At 39.9% G+C, this 21,207-nt stretch overlaps 1 protein-coding gene across 1 annotated transcript in view; it reads left to right on the forward strand.

Moving 5' to 3' along the window:
- The first annotated feature begins 4,455 nt into the window (after positions 1–4,455).
- Positions 4,456–21,207, forward strand: part of BPNT2 (3'(2'), 5'-bisphosphate nucleotidase 2) — a 34,967-nt gene continuing 18,215 nt past the window's right edge. The window contains exon 1 of the mRNA XM_036999186.2: positions 4,456–5,096. Within this exon, the coding sequence (XP_036855081.1) occupies positions 4,710–5,096 (387 nt within the window). The 5' untranslated portion in view covers positions 4,456–4,709. The remainder of the gene's footprint in view (positions 5,097–21,207) is intronic.

Here is a 21,207-nt window from a genome sequence, read left to right on the forward strand (position 1 = left end):
GAAACAAACTTGGCCTTTTCTCTGGAGAGAGATACTACTGTTGTCCTTTAAGGCTGTTTGCTGTACAAACATCCTTGAAAAGATAACGTCCCTGAAAAGGGAGTCAATACTTCTCCTGGAAAGACAAGCAGAAGCACATACTCACAGAGAAGGGTCTCTCAACAATGACCCATTAATAGATTCAATTTAGAGGGTTTAAATCATAAAATAATATTTTACGTGGTAATATTTCATTGTTTAGTGAAGTATTCCTTTGTTTTACGTACATGTAAAAAAAGTTTTTTTACCTTTTTTCATTGGCAAGAAGTTGGAGACACATTAGGTAAGATATTATTAAATAGAGTGTGTCTTACATTCTGGGTGACATACTTGGCTTGTATTAGGCCCAAATCTATGCAATGACTACCCCAATTATGTTGGGGTTCTGTAGTATAAATCATGAACAAGACTCCATAGACTACATATATTCTAATTGTGATTGATGAACACATTCAGGTGCTATTTATTGCAGGCGAGAAAATTTTAGGTACTATATTGCAATTATTTGAAAATGGAGTTTTAAGAACATATGTTTTCCTCAGGTTTCATATAGATAGTGGGAAAAATAAAAAATATGTGTTAGACCACTTAGAAAATAAAATATATTGTGGGAAAATTTACATTACCAGCTGTACTGATGCTTTGCAACGCATTGGATTTAGTACGGAGCACACACAAAAATTAACAAATATTTGATATTTTAATAGCTCCAAAGTAAATATTTATTTCAGCTGACTTATATGCTTGTGAAACAAATGTTTTTTGCAACAGATGAAATGAATGTTGAATCCTTATTGCATTTAAGTTCAATATTTCTCAAAACACTTTACACAATAGACAGAATTTTGTTAAAACTAGTTTTTTTAAGAATACGGTTTCAAAATATTTACTAAGTTCACATATGCAAAAGATCTGAGTTAGGTCAGAGGACATAAAGATCAGTAAAATACCTCCCTGACTTCATGTTGATCATATGGATTAGAGTGATTATAATTTCAAAGGGAAGAAATTATATCCAGTTTTCTATTGTCTATACCTAAATCACTTCCTCTATTTAAAGTAACTATTCACTATTATTATTGCTAAGATCCAAGCCACAGTAGGAGGTTATAATGCTAACATATTATTTTATATTAATTGAAAAAGTTACCCATATAGTTGAGTATTTCTAAATTTTGGGAAAAATCAATTTTAAGAATAGATAGAGATTGTCCATAATTACATATGAAAGCTACTGTCCCAAGAATTGTATGATTTGCTGAAGACAGAAATCACCATATCACTGGATCTATTAGAAAACAGAATTGTTGTTTTCTTATGATCAAGTAATTTAATATACAAATAATATTCTTCTTGGAAGTTTAATATTTCAAGCATGAAGAAAAGCCATAAGTTCATTGTTTTGTTTTACTTTCTGAAAAAAGTAATAAAAACCCTTTTACCTACGGTTCAACTAACCTGAACCTTAAATTAGTTTAATTGTCCCTCTAAAAGGTACTTTTAAAAGAAAAAATACAAGCAAATTAAGTGGCAGAGATACATCACACATATGTACACAAAGTTGCACCAAGGTAAATTTTTGTGTCAGGAGTGATTCAGGCAAACCAAAAATATCCTTACCATTTAAGACATTAATAATGTTTCATAAATAGATATTATTATTTCACACATAATGGAGAGCATGAGGAAAGGTGGTATGGTAGGAAGTTAGCAGCTCCCAGACATGCAGGAGAGGTCCTTTATCTGAGGTAATCAGAACTGGAGTGGGCCAGTTAGCTGGAAAAATTCAATTGAAGTAACAGTAAAACTAGAGATCTTAGAAACTTATAAGATGTAAATATATAATCACTCATCTGTCTTTTAATACAAGGCAAGGGCTTTTCTTTGAGTACATTTGCTAGTTGCAGTTTCAACCACAGGAGTAATGCATAGTCTAGGATAGCCAGCTTGGTTTCTTGAAAGTCAAGCAATCTGATTTCAGTATCTGTTTCAACTTTTATGATTCTTTTTCTTCACAGTCAGCTATAGTTTCTGCTCCCACGCTTAGTTTGATGGTAATTTTTGTTTTTTGTGAGTCATCTTTATCATCATACAAAGCTTTCAGCTTTATATTTATATCACATTTGATTTCTCACATATTTAATTTATATATATTTATAATAACCATGATGGCAAAATGAGTTGAAATAAAACTAATACTTAAGAAGTATATAAACTTCTACTAGTGAGAGTGAAAGAGCACTTAACCTTACTAGGTGTGAGTACACTGAAGGTAGAGAGCAGGGTCTGACAAGCCACTTATGTACAAGGTGGTTAAAGATGTCTACTGTTATTGCTCTCAGTAGTAATACAGAAGAAATATTAGTCAGTCCTCATCTTTTCAACACCTAGAAAGGTTATATTTGAAAGACCAGTCTAACTCAGTTCACAAACTGATTTATATAAAAATTATACATTTATTTTCACATACTTTTCATTAATATGTATGCATTTTTTGAAGCATCTAACAAGTTGTTACTGAAAGAGCAAGTTTCTTTCAATTTCCTGTGTTGTTCTAAGTCAGCATAACTGTCCCATATGTAATTTTTTTCTTCTTGTCACAAAGTTTCTATGAATGATTACATGTTATCATTTATCAATATCTGTTACCTATTATCTATTGTCACCTGAGCACTATGGCACCTCATAGTTCCTTAAATTCACTCATGCTCTTTTAAAGGTATCTTCTCCCTTAGTTTTAGTGTCTCTCTTGGTATCTCACTGATGCTTTGTACAGTGCCACAGTGAATATGATCCCGTATCCTTGGAAAATATTATTCAGCTTATTTTTTATAAGCTTCAGCCACACTTTGAATGATGCTTTTAATATTTTCTTAACTACTACTGAACTCTTATCTTTTCTGGATCTCATAGTGCAGTTTGAGGTGGGTCTGTTGAACTAAGCCTTTATACTTCAAACGTGATCTTTATATTTATTCCTGACTTTGGTAACCATAATTACACTGTGACCTTCACTTTCAGGTCTTTGGAAAGCAGTTTTGCTTAATTATGAATTTGCTCCCCAAAGCTGACAAAGACAGTGCCAGTTCCTTAAGATCTAGTGCTATCAACACTCCAGAGACTGGGCTTTCATTCATTTGTATTTGTGTACTTGATTTTGTGCTGCGATTATTTTTAAGCTATTTACAGATTGCTAGCTGGGAAACCAAGCAATCAATAGTCTTTGTTCATAGGCAAATTCTACAGATTACCTGAACTCTAAGGAAGTGATTAAGGTCAGCCTGACTTGTTTAGCAGTGGATGTTCAGAATCCATTCTGTGTACTTGCAGTTTTTAAGGTCATATATATTAAAATCCAGTTAAATTCAAAGAGTTTTGGTGATGAATAGTAAAAGAGGCTGCATTTTAAGTTGATTTTATATAAATATTCTAAAAATAATACTGCACATTTTAATATTCACTTTGAATGTATTGAACTTATTAATGCTTATTATAATACTAATTTTTAGTAAGAATTGCTTAGAGCTATAATTGCTAAGATTAGGGGCATTTTAGAAGACAGTTATTTCTGTTAAATAACCTTTGGAGGGTCTATACCGACTCAAACAGTACATATTCTAAATGACTGACCATCCTGGGAACTTTTTATCAACTGGACTTTCTCAGATGATTCCTCTCTTCCTCAACCTCTGGGAGAAAGGTATGGGTAAAGTATTTTTGTGAGAAGCCTGGAGTGCGTTCTTTCATTAGGAAAGTCCAGAATCAAGAGCAACGTCCTCCACGAGAAGTCCAAGGGGAAGACGCGCGAGGGAGCCAAGGAAAAGATGACCACTTGCATAGAGGATGGTTTATTCTGGCAGGTCGAATACGGCGGAAAGAGAATCCAGCTAGCTAGCTATTTAGATAGAGATATAAACGCATAAGCATTTATATACACAGGGACACCGAAAAAATACAGAGCCCAGTGAAATTCCACCCATCACCGCCCACCTCTGGCTGCAAGTTGGCCGAACGCGGAGAGGCGATTTAAAGCTACAGGCCCTGTCTATACAAGCGCTGGCGAAAAAATGCACACATCTCCCTGAAAATGACTTGTAAATTCCTTCGTTCCTCAAGAATCTGAGGGATGGCAAGTCCAGACTCTCACTATGGCTTTATTGCAGTCGTAGTCGTTCAAAAAACGTCAATTTACATTTTCACAAGGCCCGGTCTCCTTCCCTGCGTGACAAGACAACTCGGCCAATGCTGGAGTGGCTTGAAAACCCAAACACCGCCCGATCCGCTCCGGAGCGGACGGCTCAGTCCAGGGCCTCCCGCCCCGCCCGAGGTCGCCCCGCCCCGAGGGAGGGGTCACCTCGCCACGCCCCCTTGCGTAAGCCGGATACACACCCACGCTCCCCTTTCACCTCGCGGCCGTCAGCTAACGTGGAAGTAAGACCCGCAGGTCCGCTGCGGGGTTGGGAGCGCGCTGGCGCCGGACCGCGAGCGTGGGCTTCTGCGCGTGGCTCGGTCTTTCCCCGGAGGAAGTGATGGGGCGCGCGGGCGCCGGTGAGCGGGCGCCGGTGTAGTACGCGCGGCGCCTGACCCGGGAGCGCGGAGGCGGCGGCGGCGGCGGCGGGCGCGGGGAGGCCTCTTAGGGCCGCCGCCCCGAGCGCCCGGCCTCCCGCGCCATGGCCCCCATGGGCATCCGCCTGTCCCCTCTGGGGGTGGCCGTGTTCTGCCTGCTGGGGCTCGGCGTGCTCTACCACCTCTATTCGGGCTTCCTGGCCGGTCGCTTCAGCCTCTTCGGCCTGGGCGGCGAGCTCGGAGGCGCTGCGGCGGTGCCCATGGCCGCAGCCGACGGGGGCACCGTGGACCTGCGCGAGATGCTGGCCGTTTCGGTGCTGGCCGCTGTTCGCGGCGGCGACGAAGTGAGGCGCGTCCGCGAGAGCAACGTCCTCCACGAAAAGTCCAAGGGGAAGACGCGCGAGGGAGCCGAGGACAAGATGACCAGCGGGGACGTGCTGTCCAACCGCAAGATGTTCTACCTGCTCAAGACCGCCTTCCCGAACGTACAGGTGGGGTGCCCCGAGCGCTGGGCCCGGTGGGAGCCGGGCGGCGGCAACCCCAGCTCAGGTCAGGAGCGTGGGAGCCTAGGACCGTGTTCCAGCGCGTTGACTTCTCCCAGCAGTCGCCGGTTGTGGAGCTCTGACTCCCATTTTGCAGATGTAGAGTTTGACATACTTAAGTTTACGTTCCCAAGGTCGCGCAATAGTTCGCGGTAGGGCAGGGTGAGGTTCCTGGTTGTCGGATACTGGGCCCGTGCCCTGCTGGCGCCAAGTCGGTGTGTATACGCGCTTTGTATTTGGGATCTGGAGCCCTGGGTTCTATTTGGGCCTAGTATCAAAAGGCTGTGAAAGTTAACTTCGCTCCCTGCTATAGGCTCTTCTGTAAAATGAAGAGGTTGAATTAGAACCCACGCCAAGGCCCTCAAGCCTTACTGGATTTAATTGCTCCAAGGGTCATGACTAGAATACACACTTTCTTGGACCTGTCGGGAGCCAACTGAAGGCCAAGAACTGTAGAGGTCTTGCTGAAGAGCTGTTTGTGTGCAGGGTATTTTGGGTTGGGGAGGGGTGCTCGTAGTTTACTTTAGCTTTAGTGTTATCAGGACCCTCTTAATGGCATATATTTTGGGGGCCCTACTAGGAAGTTTTTGGAAGTATATTTCCCATCAGCTTCATTTCTTCGATCTATCCCATATTTACTCCAGAAAATATCAATTGAAGAACATTGGCCTTTTCTTTTGGGTAAGTTTTCTGGGGAAGGCATTGACGTTTTCTTAGGGAAATCCAGACATTTTGGATTTGTTATTAATACTTTTTGAATTCATCACTTTAATGGAGTTTCTGTTGAATGTATGAAGCTTTTAAAAATTAGTACAAATTCCTGAGGAAGAGCTTAAAGTGTAATAATACTTAATGTGTAGTGATACTTTTTAAGTGCACATCTTATGTAGCAGGTAGGGTTTGGCAACTGGAAAGAAAAATAGTTTCCAGTGGACTTTTATTAATTATAAACAGTGAAATCTAAACCCTGGCTTCTTTGGAAGGTGTTTGACCTTTTACCATGTTTCTAGGAGAGTATTGCCATTATAGAATTAAGTATCCTTTTTAACCCTCCCTCCAGCCTATCAGAATATTGCCTTAGTTTTCTTCCTCTTCTTTTTTTCTTACTGTCTTTTTTCCTTTCCTTTTCAAAAATATATTTGCATTGGTAAGGAATATTGGCTTTCATATCATGAGTTGCTGTATACCAGATGTAGTTGACATGGGAATTCTCAAAGTAAATGCAGAATATTTCCACTTACTCTTTTGCCTTACTCTGCTTTATTATCGTAATACTTACCTTGTTTTTGCATCTAGATGTAAGATGTGCTCGAAGAATACTATTCTTCTCCAAAACATAACATTTTTCCCTGAGACTTTGTGGATAAAATAAGAGTTTCAAAGAGGTTGATGTATGATAGTTGTAACAGTAGTAATCGTAACCATTTCTTTTAGTGTATTTTAGGTTCCTGGATCCTGGTCAGGACTTCATTTGCTCCTCACCTCAACTTTAAGAAGTATATTTTACTTATGCCCACTCACCGCCACGAAATGTGAGATTCCTGACACACTAATCCACCGTCTAGATGAATTTTTTGATTCTTCATTTGAGTTAGATCTTTAGGAAGCTATGTAAATGTATGGTATGATTTCCTGAGGAAAAACCAGAAAATTGTAGAAGCTTAACAGCACTTATAGTGAAATGTAGCAAGCAAAGTTGATTTTTTTCTTTAAAGACAAAAATATTCGTAAGTACTGAAGACATATCTGTGCATGTATGTAGGTTCACATGTGAACCTCACCCCACACCACCCTTACCACGCCTTTTGCCTTGGGTGACTTCCACAGGATTCTGCATTTGTTTTCAGTTATTAGCAGACACTAAGGGAATAGCTGCCAAGGATGGTAAGCTGTGTTTTTTTAAAAAAACAGAAGCTAAGCTTTCAGAATTGGAGATGTTGAAGCCTCTGTCTGCCTTTATATAAAATAACTTTTTGTTTTCTGTGACTGAGTAGTTACATGTACATCTTTGTGTTTCTGTTGGATGGTAATTGGTGGACTAGAGGAGGTGTCAAAGTAGGATGGTGTCATGTTGAACCATGTCTTTGTCACCATGTTGTTAGACTAGAGGCTAAATGTTGTAGCTAAGTAAGTCAGCCCTAGATTCTTAAGTTTTTTCCCTCCTGTCTCCAAACACCTAGCAGTTAGTGTTAAGTATCTGGTTGCTTTTGAAAACTTACCTGAAATTTTCTGGTAAGGACCTTAAGTCAAATCCCACTGAGTTTACTTCCTTGTGGAAATTAGCTTTGATTTATCCTGGTGCCCTGTGCAAATGGAGAGAAATCTCTCTTCTCCCATGGCTTTCCTATCTAGAGTCAGTCTTGAGCATTCTTAGCTGATGTTCACTTTTCACTAAAGATATAACAGGTGTGACTCCAGAGTACTCAATCAGGGACAGTGCCCCCAGGGAATTTTGTAAATTGGAGATTTTTTGGATGTCACACTGGGATTGAAATGCTATTGGCATCTAGTAGGTAGAGAGTAAACCTCTCACAATTCACAGGACAGAATTCTATAACAAAGAGTTACTGGCCTAAGTTTTCAACTGGTAACCATATTCAGGAACTCTACTGTAGAGAAGTGAGAGTTGGTCCTGAGAAAACTCAAGTTTGGCCTAGGATCTCCAGATTTCCTTTTGTCTTAGTCTTTCTGACATCTGGGGTCCTGTGAGAGCCTTAGGGCAGCTATCTCCTCTTCCTAAAAACATTGGCAGTGCTTGATTTCATTGTGTGAAAATAATATAACAGCAACTATTTGTATAACACAGTCTCATTCTGTCCTTCTGGATAATGAAATTGAAGGCTGAAGATAGTTTTTTGGAGTGAATTTGAAGCCCCGGGACAAACCCAAAGTTAAATTTGTATGTTTGATTTAGTGTACAGGGAACACAATTTGATGGGTTTCTGTCCTCAACTTGTTCAAAGTCTTTGCCAATGACTTATTTGAAGATAAAGCATGGTACTGCAAACTGGTAGGAGTCTTGGTTCTGGGCCTTCCTTGACTTCTACGGTAAGAGTTACTTATACTCTTCTCTCCCAACCAGAGTACTCACTGGAAAAGTTTGAGAAGTGCTAATGTGGTGCAAAGAACACATGCCTTGATGTATTACCCAGTCATCAGCCTAGGTATCCTACTTAGTCATTTGATTTCTTTGAGCTATAGTTTCTTCTGTAAAATTGAGAGAACTAGGAATTTGATAATTAACACAGACTAATCATTGCAGACAGAAAAAAAAGGAGTTCAAAGGAGCCAGCCAGAAGTGGTAGTGTAGTAAATTCTAGTAGTTTGATGAGTGTGAATCAGATGTATAGGGGAGAATGACTGTAGAAGAAATAGGGAGTAGGAAGAGGCTAGATCACATGCTAAGCCCAAGAAGTTTGGACCTGATCTTTAGTTTAATCCTAGTACTATGAGAAGGCCAGATTAACCTGACTTTTCTTGTTGCCTGCAATATGCCATACTTTGAGCTTTGGGCATTTGGAGGTGGAGGAAACCAGTCAGGAGACTTAAAATAGGCCATGTGAGGGATGAGGATCAGACAATGGAAAAGTTACACTCAGCTTGTTTTACTAGCTAACATTTACATAGTCCTCAGTAAGTAGCAAGCACTGAATTAAGCTTTTTATTACCATTGTTAATTTACTTTTGACAACAACATAAGAAGTTAAGTGCTATTGCCTCCATTTTTGCAGATAAAGAAACTGAGGCTTGGAGAGCTCAAATAATTTGCCAAAGATTACACAGCTAGAAAATAATCTTAGGCTTGCAGAGATTCACTTAATGGCCTGGGAATCATGTTGGCAGGTCTGTCTAATTCTGTGAATAAGACAGTATAGAAGTTATAACTACAGTATACTTTTAACCACAGGATTTTAAATGATTGGAAGGATTCACAGTAGATGATTGGAAAATAGTTTGGAGGGCGTAGACCAGTCAGGAAGATTTTTTCAATTGAAGTATGATACATTGTAAATTGGTGTTATGGCTGTAGAGTAGAGAGATGTGGAAAGATGTAAGAGAATTTCTAAGGATTTATCAAAAATGGTTCCTCTGTTTATGACTTTCACAATTGGTGTTTTTCTGGTGGTGAGGGGTAGTGATACAACTTTGTGAGTCATCAGTGTTACGATACTGAAACCAGTTGTGAATAGGATTGCTTAGGGAGAGAATGTAGTTTGAAAGGGGAAGATCAGAGCCTATGATCAAGGATAACAAAGATTGAAAAAAATCATTAACAATAATAATAGGAGCTAACATTTTTTTAGTACTTACTCTGTGTTAAGTATTGTATTAAATTTTCTTGACCTTTTCTGTTTCATTGATTGATCCAAAGAACCCTCTAAGAAGGTAACACCCACTTTTAGCAGTAAAGTAACTGGGGCTCAGTCAGAAAAGATTATGTGTCTAGTCTACATTCCCAGTAAACTGAGGAGCTGGAATTTTAACTCAGGCCATCTGATATAGAACACATACTCTTAATAATAGTTCTTTTGTAGTTATTGGTGAACTTCATGAGAGCTTCTTTGGCGGCTTGAAGCAAAATTGAAAAAAATGGGAGGAAAGGAAATTGAGACAGTGATTAAAGATGAGTCTTTCAAGAAATTGGGCCCCTAAGGAACTTCTCTAGGGTATTACTTGGGATGAAGACAGTTCTATAGATTTTTTTTTATGTCAGATACTAGAGCATATTTAATTATTTGGGTTATATTTGAAAGAGAGTGTTGATAGGAAAAGGCTTCTGAAGATGAAAGGAGAAGACAATGATGTTTATCCATTTAGAAAATAGTTACTGAATGGCTACTGTGTGATAGGCACAGTGTGAAGTAGTATATCTAAAAACTTATTAGAATGTAATGATTTAGAGAGAAATGCAGGAAATGGTACCTTCTTAAGGCATTAACAAGAGACTTTTCAACCCCAAAGTAACTTAACTATCATATGAGTAGTATTAATTGTGCTTGGGGTCTTGATTTCTTACTCTTCAATTCACTGTTAAGGGCTAAGGACAGGCAATATAGTACTGATGAAGGGAGAATAGACTGAGTGGAAAAGACTGGGGAAGAAATGAAATTACACTGGTGAAGAGAAATGTTGTCAATCAAGAAGTATTTCTTTAGCTGTGCCAGGCACTGATTTTGGCAGTGAAGATGGGGCTACAGTAGTGAAGGAAACTGTCCTTGAAGTCACAGAACTTAAGTTCTAGGGGGTGTCAAGGTAGATGAAGTAAACCTGTAAACAAATGAGTTGATTTCAGATACTGATAAGGGCTTTGGAGAAGGAAAGATCTTATGGGAAGAGTGAAGAGGTCAGGGTAATCCTGCTTCAGCTATGGCAGTCAAGAAAGACCACTGTGAGGCACTGTCATTTGAGCTGAGAGCTGAATGATAAGCAGACCGTCACACAGAGATTTGGGAAGAGTGTACATGAGCCAAAAGAGTGTAAGTACAAAGGCCCTAAGGCCAAGGAACTGGAAGAAGACAAGTCTGAGGTATAGTAAATAAGAATGCAAATAGAAAAAGGTTGCTGGGGCCAGATCATCTAGGACTTAACTTGTAGATGATGATAAGGAATCTGGATTTCATTTCTGTGTAATGAGAAGCTGTTAGAAGATGTTAAGCAGGGAGTGACACAATTTGATTTAGGAAGATGGCAGCTTCCCAGATTGAGAAGGGAAGCACCATAAAGGCAGTGATCTTGTTTTGTTCATTATTACATCCCAATACCCAAAACATTTCAGCATATGTAGTCACTAGTGTTGAATGAATGAATCAGTGAATGCATTATTGGAGGCAAGAACAATGGAAGGTTATTTTAAGAATCCAAATGAGAAATAGTTTAAAATAAGGTTTTTTTGGTATACACTGTGACATATATTTAGAATAGAGAGGTAGAATTTTCAGGACTCGCTAGCTAATGGAATGTGGAAAAGGAGTGAGGCAGATTTACTGGCTTTTGACCCTAGCAACTGTGTGTGAGGCTGTTTAAAATGGTGGATAGTGAATTTATTACATTTGTAGCCATGCAGTGGTAGTGGCAGATAATAAATAGCATTTCTGTAAAAATACATCAGGTAATTGTGCTGATGTTTTCATTCCCTCACTCCATTTGTTTTTCCCTAACCTGACTCTTCAGTGAACATCTTTTCAAATACAGTTCTATAATCTATTAGTTCATACTGAGTTGAAAGGATATGGAGAAGCTGATTTCAATTCTAGGCAGACATCTTAATTGTAAGGTGCATTAGTTACCACTCAGACTTGACACTTATATTTTTGAAAATTATGTAGTGGTCAAAACCTAGAAACTAGTTTATATTTTCTGGAAGTCATTTTTGTTGTTTTAAGTTTATTCTGTGTTTTTTGCATGGTGCTACTCTCACATTCATTCAGCTGATGTAGCCTAGTGTTGTCATTAAGAACATAGGCTCTAAAGCCAAAATACTTAAGAGTGACATCTGTAAGATGGCAGAATAGGAGTTCTCGGCTGTTACTCCCCCAGAAAAAAAACAATTTTGGCATTCACCCATGGATGAGAATTTCTTTGAGGGAGTCTGGGAATCCAGTGGAGAAGTTCTAGCACACCATTGGGGCAAAAATAATCTGAGAATAGATGCAATGAAGAGATTAAGAGGAACATTTTCACTTTTGTTGCATCACCTCTCCCTCCGTGTGACACAGCTCAGTGCCCAGAAAGGCCCCATAGACCTACAGTTTTACCATGGGAGCATGTGACTGAGTGCTGGGCTTTTCCAGCCATACAGAACACTGCCCAAAAAAACCCACTTCTTTCTCACTTCACCTAGGTTACTGAGGTGATCTGAAAAGCTAAGGGATTGGGAGAGACTGTGGGAGCCATAAACCAGGGCTCAGAACTCATCAAAGGGATGCTGCTAACTCTTCTACAGACTGCATTAGACTCCTGTCCATGAGCCACTGAGGACTTCTTGCCTGCAGACCCCTCCAGGTAGCCCATGGACACCTACAGCACTCTGTACACCTTACATACACCCGCCTTGGCCTGATTTTGGCACCTGCTTCCACAGGCCATGAGCATGATCCTTTGCAGATGGCAAGCAAACAAGGGCAGAAAGTCAGTATGACTCTGTGGATTAGGAAAAGGCTCATGAAATTGAGCATTTTAGAACACTGTCCTGGAGAAAACAAATGGGAAGGTCACAGCATCTGGCCTGGCTTTGTGGGATTTAGGTAAAACATACAATCTTAAGAATTACCCTCTAAGAGGGATCAAGTGAAGAGAAGGCACATACATAGGAAAGGTGAGAGAAACTTGAGAATCCCTAGACTAGCTGGTGAAGGTAGTTCTCTCCCAAAGTAAGTACAGTAAAGACCGGAGGAGGTGACTGCTTCTGCACGTAGAAAAATCAAGGAAATACAATACCACCGAAGGAACACAACAATTTTCTAGTAACCTGAGAAAAATGGAATTCTACAAATTGCTTGACAGAATTCAAAATAGTTGCTCTAAGCTAGTTCAATGAGCTATTAGCACAGATAAACCAGAGAAATCTGGAAAACATACAAGAACAAAATAAAAGGTTCAACAAAGAGATAGAAATTATGTAAAAAAAAAATTTTAGAGCTGAAGAATACAATGAATACATGAAAAATGCAATAGAGAGAAGCAACAGGAGACTTGACTAATCTGAGGATAGAATCTGTGAACTCACAAACAGATGATTTGAAATTGTCCAGAGGATAAAAAAAAAAACTAAAAGAGTGAAGAAAGCCTACGTGAATTATGGGGCACCATCTAGTAAAATTGTTCACATTTTGGGAGTCCCAGAAGAAGAGAAACTGAGAGAGGGAGAAAGTTTATTTGAAGGGACAGTGGCTGAAAGCATCCCAAATCTGGCCTGAGAAACGGACATTCAGGTTCATGAAACTCATAGGTCCACAAACAGATTCCACTCAGGAGGACTTTATGGGACAGATTATAATAAAACTTGAAAAGCCAAAGAATTTTGAAAGCAGCAAGAGAAAAATTCTTCCAATATAAGGAAACCCTTATAAAGCTATCAGATACTTAAGCAGAAACCTTGAAGGCCAGGAGATGGTATATGCAAAGTGGAATGGTATAGGAGATGGTGTATTCAAGGTACTGAAAGAAAAAAATTGCCAAGCAAGCTTTTTTTAAAATTTTTTTATATTTTGGTATCATTAATCTACAGTTACATGAAGAACATTATGTTTACTAGATTCCCCCCTTCACCAAGTCCCCCTCACATACCCCATTACAGTCACTATCCATCAGCATAGTAAGATGTTGTAAAATCACTACTTGTCTTTTCTGTGTTGCACAGCCCTCCCTGTGCACCCCCCACATTGTACCTGCTAATCGTGAGGCCTCCTTTCTTCTTCGCCCCCCTTTCTTCCTCCCTTCGTACCCATCCTCCCCAGTCTCTCTCCCTTTGGTAACTGTTAGTCCTTTCTTGGGTTCTGTGATTCTGCTGCTGTTTTGTTCCTTCAGTTTTTCCTTTGTTCTTATATTCCACAGATGAGTGAAATCATTTGGTACTTGTCTTTCTCTGCCTGGCTTATTTCACTGAGCATAACACCCTCTAGCTCCATCCATTTGTTGCAAATGGTAGGATTTGTTTTCTTCTTATGGCTGAATAATATTCCATTCTGTATATGTACCACATCTTCTTTATCCATTCATCTACTGATGGACACTTAGGTTGCTTCCATTTCTTGGCTGTTGTGAATAGTGCTGCGATAAACATAGGGGTGCATCTGTCTTTTTCAAATTGGGCTGCTGCATTCTTAGGGTAAATTCCTAGAAGTGGAATTCCTGGGTCAAATGGTATTTCTATTTTGAGGAACCTCCATACTGCTTTCCACAATGGTTGAACTAATTTACATTCCCACCAGCAGTGTAGGAGGGTTCCCCTTTCTCCACAATCTCGCCAACATTTGATGTTTGTCTTTTGGATGGTGGCGGTCATTACTGGTATGAGGTGATATCTCATTGTGGTTTTAATTTGCATTTCTCTGATGACTAGCTATGTGGAGCATCTTTTCATGTGTCTGTTGCCCATCTGAATTTCTTCTTTGGAGAACTGTCTATTCAGCTCCTCTGCCCATTTCTTAATTGGATTGTTCAGTTTTTGTTTGTTGAGGTGCATGAGCTCTTTATATATTTTGGATGTCAACCCTTTATCGGATCTGTCATTTATGAATATATTCTCCCATACTGTAGGATACCTTTTTGTTCTATTGATGGTGTCCTTTGCTGTACAGAAACTTTTCAGCTTGATATAGTCCTGCTTGTTCATTTTTGCTTTTGTTTCCCTTGCCCAGGGAGATATGTTCATGCAGAAGTTGCTCATGTTTATGTCCAAGAGATTTTTGCCTATGTTTTTTTCTCAGAGTTTTATGGTTTCAAGGCTTACATTCAAGTCTTTGATCCATTTCAAATTTACTTTTGTGTATGGGGTTAGACAATGATCCAGTTTCATTCTCTTACATGTAGCTGTCCAGTTTTGCCAACACCAGGTGTTGAAAAGGCTGTCATTTCCCCATTGTATGTCCATGGCTCCTTTATTATATATTAATTGACCTTGTATGTTTGGGTTAATGTCTGGAGACTCCTTTCTGTTCCACTGGTCTGTGGCTCTGTTCTTGTGCCAGTACCAAATTGTCTTGATTACTGTGGCTTTGTAGTAGAGCTTGAAGTTGTGGAGTGAGATCCGTCCCACTTTATTCTTCCTTCTTAGAATTGCTTTGGCTATTCAGGGTCTTTGGTGTTTCCATATGAATTTTTGAACTATTTGTTCCAGTCCATTGAAGAATGCTGTTGGTAATTTGATAGGGATGCATTAAATCTTTAGATTGCTTTGGGCAGGATGGCCATTTTGACGATATTAATTCTTCCTAGCCAAGAGCATGGGATGAATTTCCATTTGTTAGTGTCCTCTTTAATTTCTCTTAAGAATGTCTTGTAGTTCTCAGGGTATACGTCTTTCACTTCCTAGGTTAGGTTTATTCCTAGAAATTTTATTCTTTTTGATGCAATTGTGAATGGAATTGTTTTCCTGGTTTCTCTTTCTATTAGTTCACTGTTAGTTCATAGGAAAGCCTCAGATTTCTGTGTATTAATTTTGTATCATGAAACTTTGCTGTATTCTCATATCAGTTCTAGTAGTTTTGGAGTGGAGTCTTTGGGGTTTTTTTATGTACAATATCATGTTATTTGCAAATAGTGACAGTTTGACTTCTTTACCGATCTGGATTCCTTCTATTTCTTTGTTTTGTCTAATTGCCATGGCTAGGACCTCCAGTACTATGTTGAATAATAGTGGGGAGAGTGGGCATCCCTGTCTTGTTTCTGATCTTAGAGGAAATGCTTTCAGCTTCTCGCTGTTCAGTATGATGTTGGCGGTGGGTTTTTCATATATGGCCTTTATTATTTTGAGGTACTTGTCCTCTATACCCATTTTGTTGAGAGTTTTTATCATGAATGGATGTTGAATTTTTGTTGAATGCTTTTTCAGCATCTATGGAGATGACCATGTGATTTTTGCCCTTCTTTTTGTTGATGTGGTGGATGATGTTGATGGGATTTTGAATGTTGTACCATCCCTGCATCCCTGAGATGAATCCCACTTGATCATGGTGTATGATCCTCTTGATGTATTTTTGAATTCGGTTTGCTAATATTTTGTTGAGTATTTTTGCATCTATGTTCATCATGGATATTGGTCTGTAATTTTCTTTTTTGGTGAGGTCTTTGCTTGGTTTTGGTATTAGAATGATGCTGGCTTCATAGAATGAGTCTGGAAGTATTCCCTCTTCTATTTTTTGGAAAACTTTAAGGAGAGTGGGTATAATGTCTTCTCTGTATGTCTGATAAAACTCGGCGGTAAATCCATCTGGCCCCGGGGTTTTGTTCTTGGGTAGTTTTTTGATTACCGATTCAATTTCTTTGCTGGTAATTGGTCTGTTTAGATTTTCTGTTTCTTCCTTGGTTAGTCTTGAAAGGTTGTATTTTTCTAGGAAGTTGTCCATTTCTTCTAGGTTTTCCAGCTTGTTAGCATATAGTTTTTTTATAGTATTCTTTAATAATTCTTTGTATTTCTGTGGGGTCTGTCGTGATTTTTCCTTTCTCATTTCTGATTCTGTTGATGTGTGTAGATTCTCTTTTACTCTTAATAAGTCAGGCTAGAGGCTTATCTATTTTGTTTATTTTCTCAAAGAAGCATCTCTTGGTTTCATTGATTTTTTTTTTATTGTTTTATTCTCAATTTTAGTTATTCTCTGATCTTTATTATGTCCCTCTTTCTGCTAATTTTATACCTCATTTGTTCTTTTTCCAATTTCGATAATTGTGTCTTTGGACTATTCATTTAGGATTGTTCTTCTTTAAATATGCCTGGATTGCTATATACTTTCCTCTTAAGACTGCTTTCGCTGCGTCCCACAGAAGTTTGGGTTTTGTGTTGTTGTCATTTGTTTACATATATTGCTTGATCTCTTTTGATTTGGTCATTGATCCATTGATTATTTAGGAGCATGTTAAGACTCCATGTGTTTGTGAGCCTTTTTTGCTTTCTTTGTACAATTTATTTCTAGTTTTATAGCTTTGTGGTCTGAGAAGTTGGTTGGTAGAATTTCAGTCTTTTTGAATTTACTGAGGCTGTTTTTGTGGCCGAGTATGTGGTCTATTTCGGAGAATGTTCCATGTGCACTTTAGAAGAATGTGTATCCTGTTGCTTTTGGATGTAGAGTTCTATAGATGTCTATTAGGTCCATCTGTTCTAGTGTGTGGTTCAGGGCCTCTATGTCCTTACTTATTTTCTGTCTGGTGGATCTGTCCTTTGGAGTGAGTGGTGTGTTAAAGTCTCCTAAAATAAATGTATTTGCATTCTATTTCCTCCTTTAATTCTGTTGGTATTTGTTTCACATATGCTGGTTCTCCTGTATTGGGTGCATATATATTTATAATGGTTATATCCTCTTGTTGGATTGACCCCTTAGCATTATATAATGTCCTTCTTTATCTCTTGTGACTTTCTGTGTTTTGAAGTCTTATTTTGTATGATACTAGTACTGCAACACCTGCTTTTTTCTCCTTGTTGTTTGCATGAGGTATCTTTTTCCATCCCTTGACTTTTATTCTGTGCATGTCTCTGGGTTTGAGGTGGGTCTCTTGTAAGCAGCATATAGATGAGTCTTGCTGTTTTATCCATTCTATTACTGTGTGTCTTTTGATTGGTGCATTCAGTCCATTGACATTTAGGGTGATTATTGAAAGATATGTACTTATTGCCATTGCAGGCTTTAGGTTCGTGGTTACCACAGGTTCAAGGTTAGCTTCTTTACTATCTTACTGTCTAACTTAACTCACTTATTGAGCTATTATAAACACAGTGTTATTATTCTTTATTTCTCTCCCTTCTTATTCCTCCTCTTCCATGCTTTGTATGTTAGGTGTTTTTTTTTTGTTTGTTTGTTTGCTTTTGTTTTGTGCTCTTTTGTGTTTCCTTTGAGTGCTTTTGTGGGTAGTTGATTTTGTTTTTTGCTTTTAGTTAGTATTTGATTGTTCCTCTTTCTTTGCTGTGATTTTATGTTCTCTGGTGACATCTGTTGAGCTTTAGGAGTGCTTCCATCTAGAGCAGTCCCTCTAAAATACCCTGTAGAGGTGGTTTGTGGGAGGCAAATTCCCTCAACTTCTGCTTGTGTGGGAATTGTTTAATCCCTTCTGCATATTTAAATGATCATTGTGCTGGTAACAGTATCCTTGGTTCAAGGCCCTTCTGTTTCATTGCGTTAAATATATCATGCCATTCTCTTCTGGCCTTTAAGGTTTTTGTTGAGAAGTCTGATGATAACCTGATGGGTTTTCCTTTGTAGGTGACCTTTTTTCTCTCTCTGGCTGCCTTTAATACTATATCCTTGTCCTTGATCTTTGCCATTTTAATTATTGTGTGTCTTGGTGTTGTCCTCCTTGGGTCCCTTGTTTTGGGAGTTCTGAAGAAATCATTCTTAAGGGGGTTCTGGCAGAAGGGCTAAACTGTGCTTTGCTTCCCTGGGGCCTGCTCCTATGTGTCCAGGCCCTGGAATAGAGGATGCAGGCCTCTCTCCCCACTGCCCTTCAGTCTCTCCAGCACAAAGCTGTGGAGCAAATGGGGGTGGGGATCCCTGTTTCCACTTGCAGGAGTGTGTGTCCAGATGTCGCTTAGATTTCTTGAGGACAGGTAATGTGTCTCATGTGGCCTCTGGAGAACAAGGGCCCAGGCAAGCCTAAGCCATTATATTTTCAGAGTATTGGAACCTGCCCTTCTCTTCCCCACTGTCTTTTCTTTGGGTGCCCAATCCTCCTCCTCTCCCCACCGGCATCTGAGTCTGCAGGTCCTGGAAAGAGATGCCAGGGCCAGGCTCACCTTTCCTGGGAGGGAAACCTAGAAGTTGGGGAGAGGGCGGATATAGTGTGAGGCCCAGAAGGAGTGCCATCCCAAACCAGTTGCTGTTCTCCCGGGATACCCTCAGGGAGGCTGAGATGACTGAGTTAGTTCCTTGTGGGGGCTGGAGAAAGGCCACGGCAAGAATTTGCCTCTAGGCTTCCATCTGCTACTGGCCACAGTGCTGATCCCCAACCTCTGATAGTCATGGGAAAGCTGGATCCTAAAGCTGAAGCAGGCAGAGCCCAGGCTGCAGGGCAGTGGAGAGGTCCATGGAAGGTTTTGGGAGGAGCCAGGCAGCCCCAGGGGGCACCAGACTGCACCATTTTAATTATTGTGTGTCTTAGTGTTGTCCTCCTCGGGTCCCTTCTGTTGGGAGTTCTGTGTACTTCTGTGGTCTGAATGATTATTTCCTCCCCCAGTTTGGGGAAGTTTTCAGCAATTATTTCTTCAAAGACACTTCCTATCCCTTTTTGTCTCTCTTCTTTTTCTGGTACCCCAGTAATGTGGCTATTATTCCATTTCGATTGGTCACACAGTTCTCTTAATATTTTCTTTCATTCCTGGAGATGCTTTTATCTCTCTTTGCATCAGCTTCTCTGCGTTCCTGTTACCTTATTTCTATTCCATTAATGGTCTCTTGCAACTCATCTATTCTGCTTTTAAGTCCTTTGAGAAATTGTTTTATTTCTGTATTCTCCCTCCTTAGCTCCTGCATATTTCTCTGCAAGTCCATCAGCATGGTTATGACCTTTATTTTGAATTCTTTTTCAGGAACGTTGGTTAAATCTGTCTCCTAAGATTCCTTCTCAGGGGAGGATGTCTGGGTTAGTCTGGTCTGTATCAAATTCTTCTGCCTTTTCATGGCGATAGAGGTAGTCATAAGCAGTTGGCACGTGTGTCAGCTGGGAGAACAAAATCCCTTCCTGCTTGCTTCTCGCATTCCTCTCCTGGGAGAACGGTGACCCCTAGTGACTTGTGCTGGGCAGTTGCACACGGACAGCATCTCTGATTCTTGCCTGGGTGGCTGTGGAGTTAAGCTCCGTGCGGTTGCTGTGTGGCCCTCTCAGGCTGCTTCTCCGCTATGGTGGATCCGCACCGAATGGGGAATAGGCCAGAGACTGTTTATTGCCGTGAGGGGCCTCAGAGCTGTGCTGCAGCCCAGTGAATTAGGGCGCCCGGAGTTCCCCAGGATTTCCAGCTGCTGGTCTGTGTGTGCCAGGAGCTTCTGTCCAACCGTGGGGTCCCTGTCCCTTTAAGACTTTCAAAATCGCTTTTCTTTTGTCACAGGGCGCACCGGCTGCGGGGACCGTCTCGCAGGTTTTACTGTTCCGTTTCCCTAGTATCCAGCACCCCCACGCACTGTGTGTCTACACTCCCAGTGAGGATGGCTAGGGCTGGGTGTTTAGCAGTCCTAGGCTCTCTCTCCCTCCCTGCTCCGACTCCTCTCCTCCCGCCAGGAGCTGGCATGAGGGGCGCTCGGGTCCTGCTGGACCACAGCTTTTATCTTACCCCCTTCATGAGGTGCTGGGTTCTCGCAGGTGTAGATGTAGCCTTGCTGTTGTCCTGTATCTTCTAGTCTCTCTTTTAGGAATTAGTTGTATTTGTTGTATTTTCAAAAGCATATATGTTTTTGGGAAGAGATTTCCGCTGTTCTACTCACTCTGCCATCTTGGCTCCTCTGCCCCAATCAAACATTTTTTGCCAGTTGAATGTCCTTCAGTTATGAATAATACTCTCTGACAAAACTGAGGGAGCTCAATACCACTCACCTTGTCTTAAAAGAAATGTTAAAGGGAGTTCTTCAAGGTGAAATGACACTAATTAGTAACATGAAAACATTACAGTTAAGAACTCACTGGTAAAGAGAAGTATGAAATTCAGAATATTCTAATATAATTGTGGAATGTAAATCTCTTAACTCTAAAAGTTAAAATATGGATTGCTACAAAAGTTTGTTAATGGATACAGAACAAAATGTGGGGGCAGGGAGTGAGAGTTCTATGCAAAGTTAAGTTGTTAACAATTCAAAATAGACTTACAATTGTAAGATATTTTACTTAAGTCTTGAGTTAAAGCAACAATCTGAAGTAGACACACAAAAGATATGAAGAAAGGAATGAAAGCATACCACTATGGAAAATGATCATATCACAAAGGAAGACAGCAAGAGAAGAAAGGAATATAGGGGCTACAAAAAGCCAGAAAAGAGTTACCAAAATGGCAATAGTCTGTACCATCAATAATTATTTGAAATGGATGTGGGATTAAATTTCCATCTGTATGTTCATATAAAGAACATTCCATCCAACAGTGGCAGAATACACATTCTTTTGAAGCTCGCATGAATATTCTCCAGGGTAGATCACACAAAACAAGGCTTAACAAATTGAAGATAATTGAAACCATATCAGGTATCTTGTTTGACCACAATGGTATAGAACTGGAAGTCAGTAACAGAGAAGAAAACTGGAAAATTCACAAATATGTGAAAATTAAACAGCACACCCCTGAACTATTGATGGGTCAAGGAAGAAATTAAAACAAATGAAAAAAATGTTGAAATAAAAAAGTGGAAACGAACACGAAAGTTAAAGGATA

Source organism: Manis javanica, chromosome 2, assembly GCF_040802235.1.
Source record: "Manis javanica isolate MJ-LG chromosome 2, MJ_LKY, whole genome shotgun sequence".
In the NCBI taxonomy this organism is placed as follows: domain Eukaryota; kingdom Metazoa; phylum Chordata; class Mammalia; order Pholidota; family Manidae; genus Manis; species Manis javanica.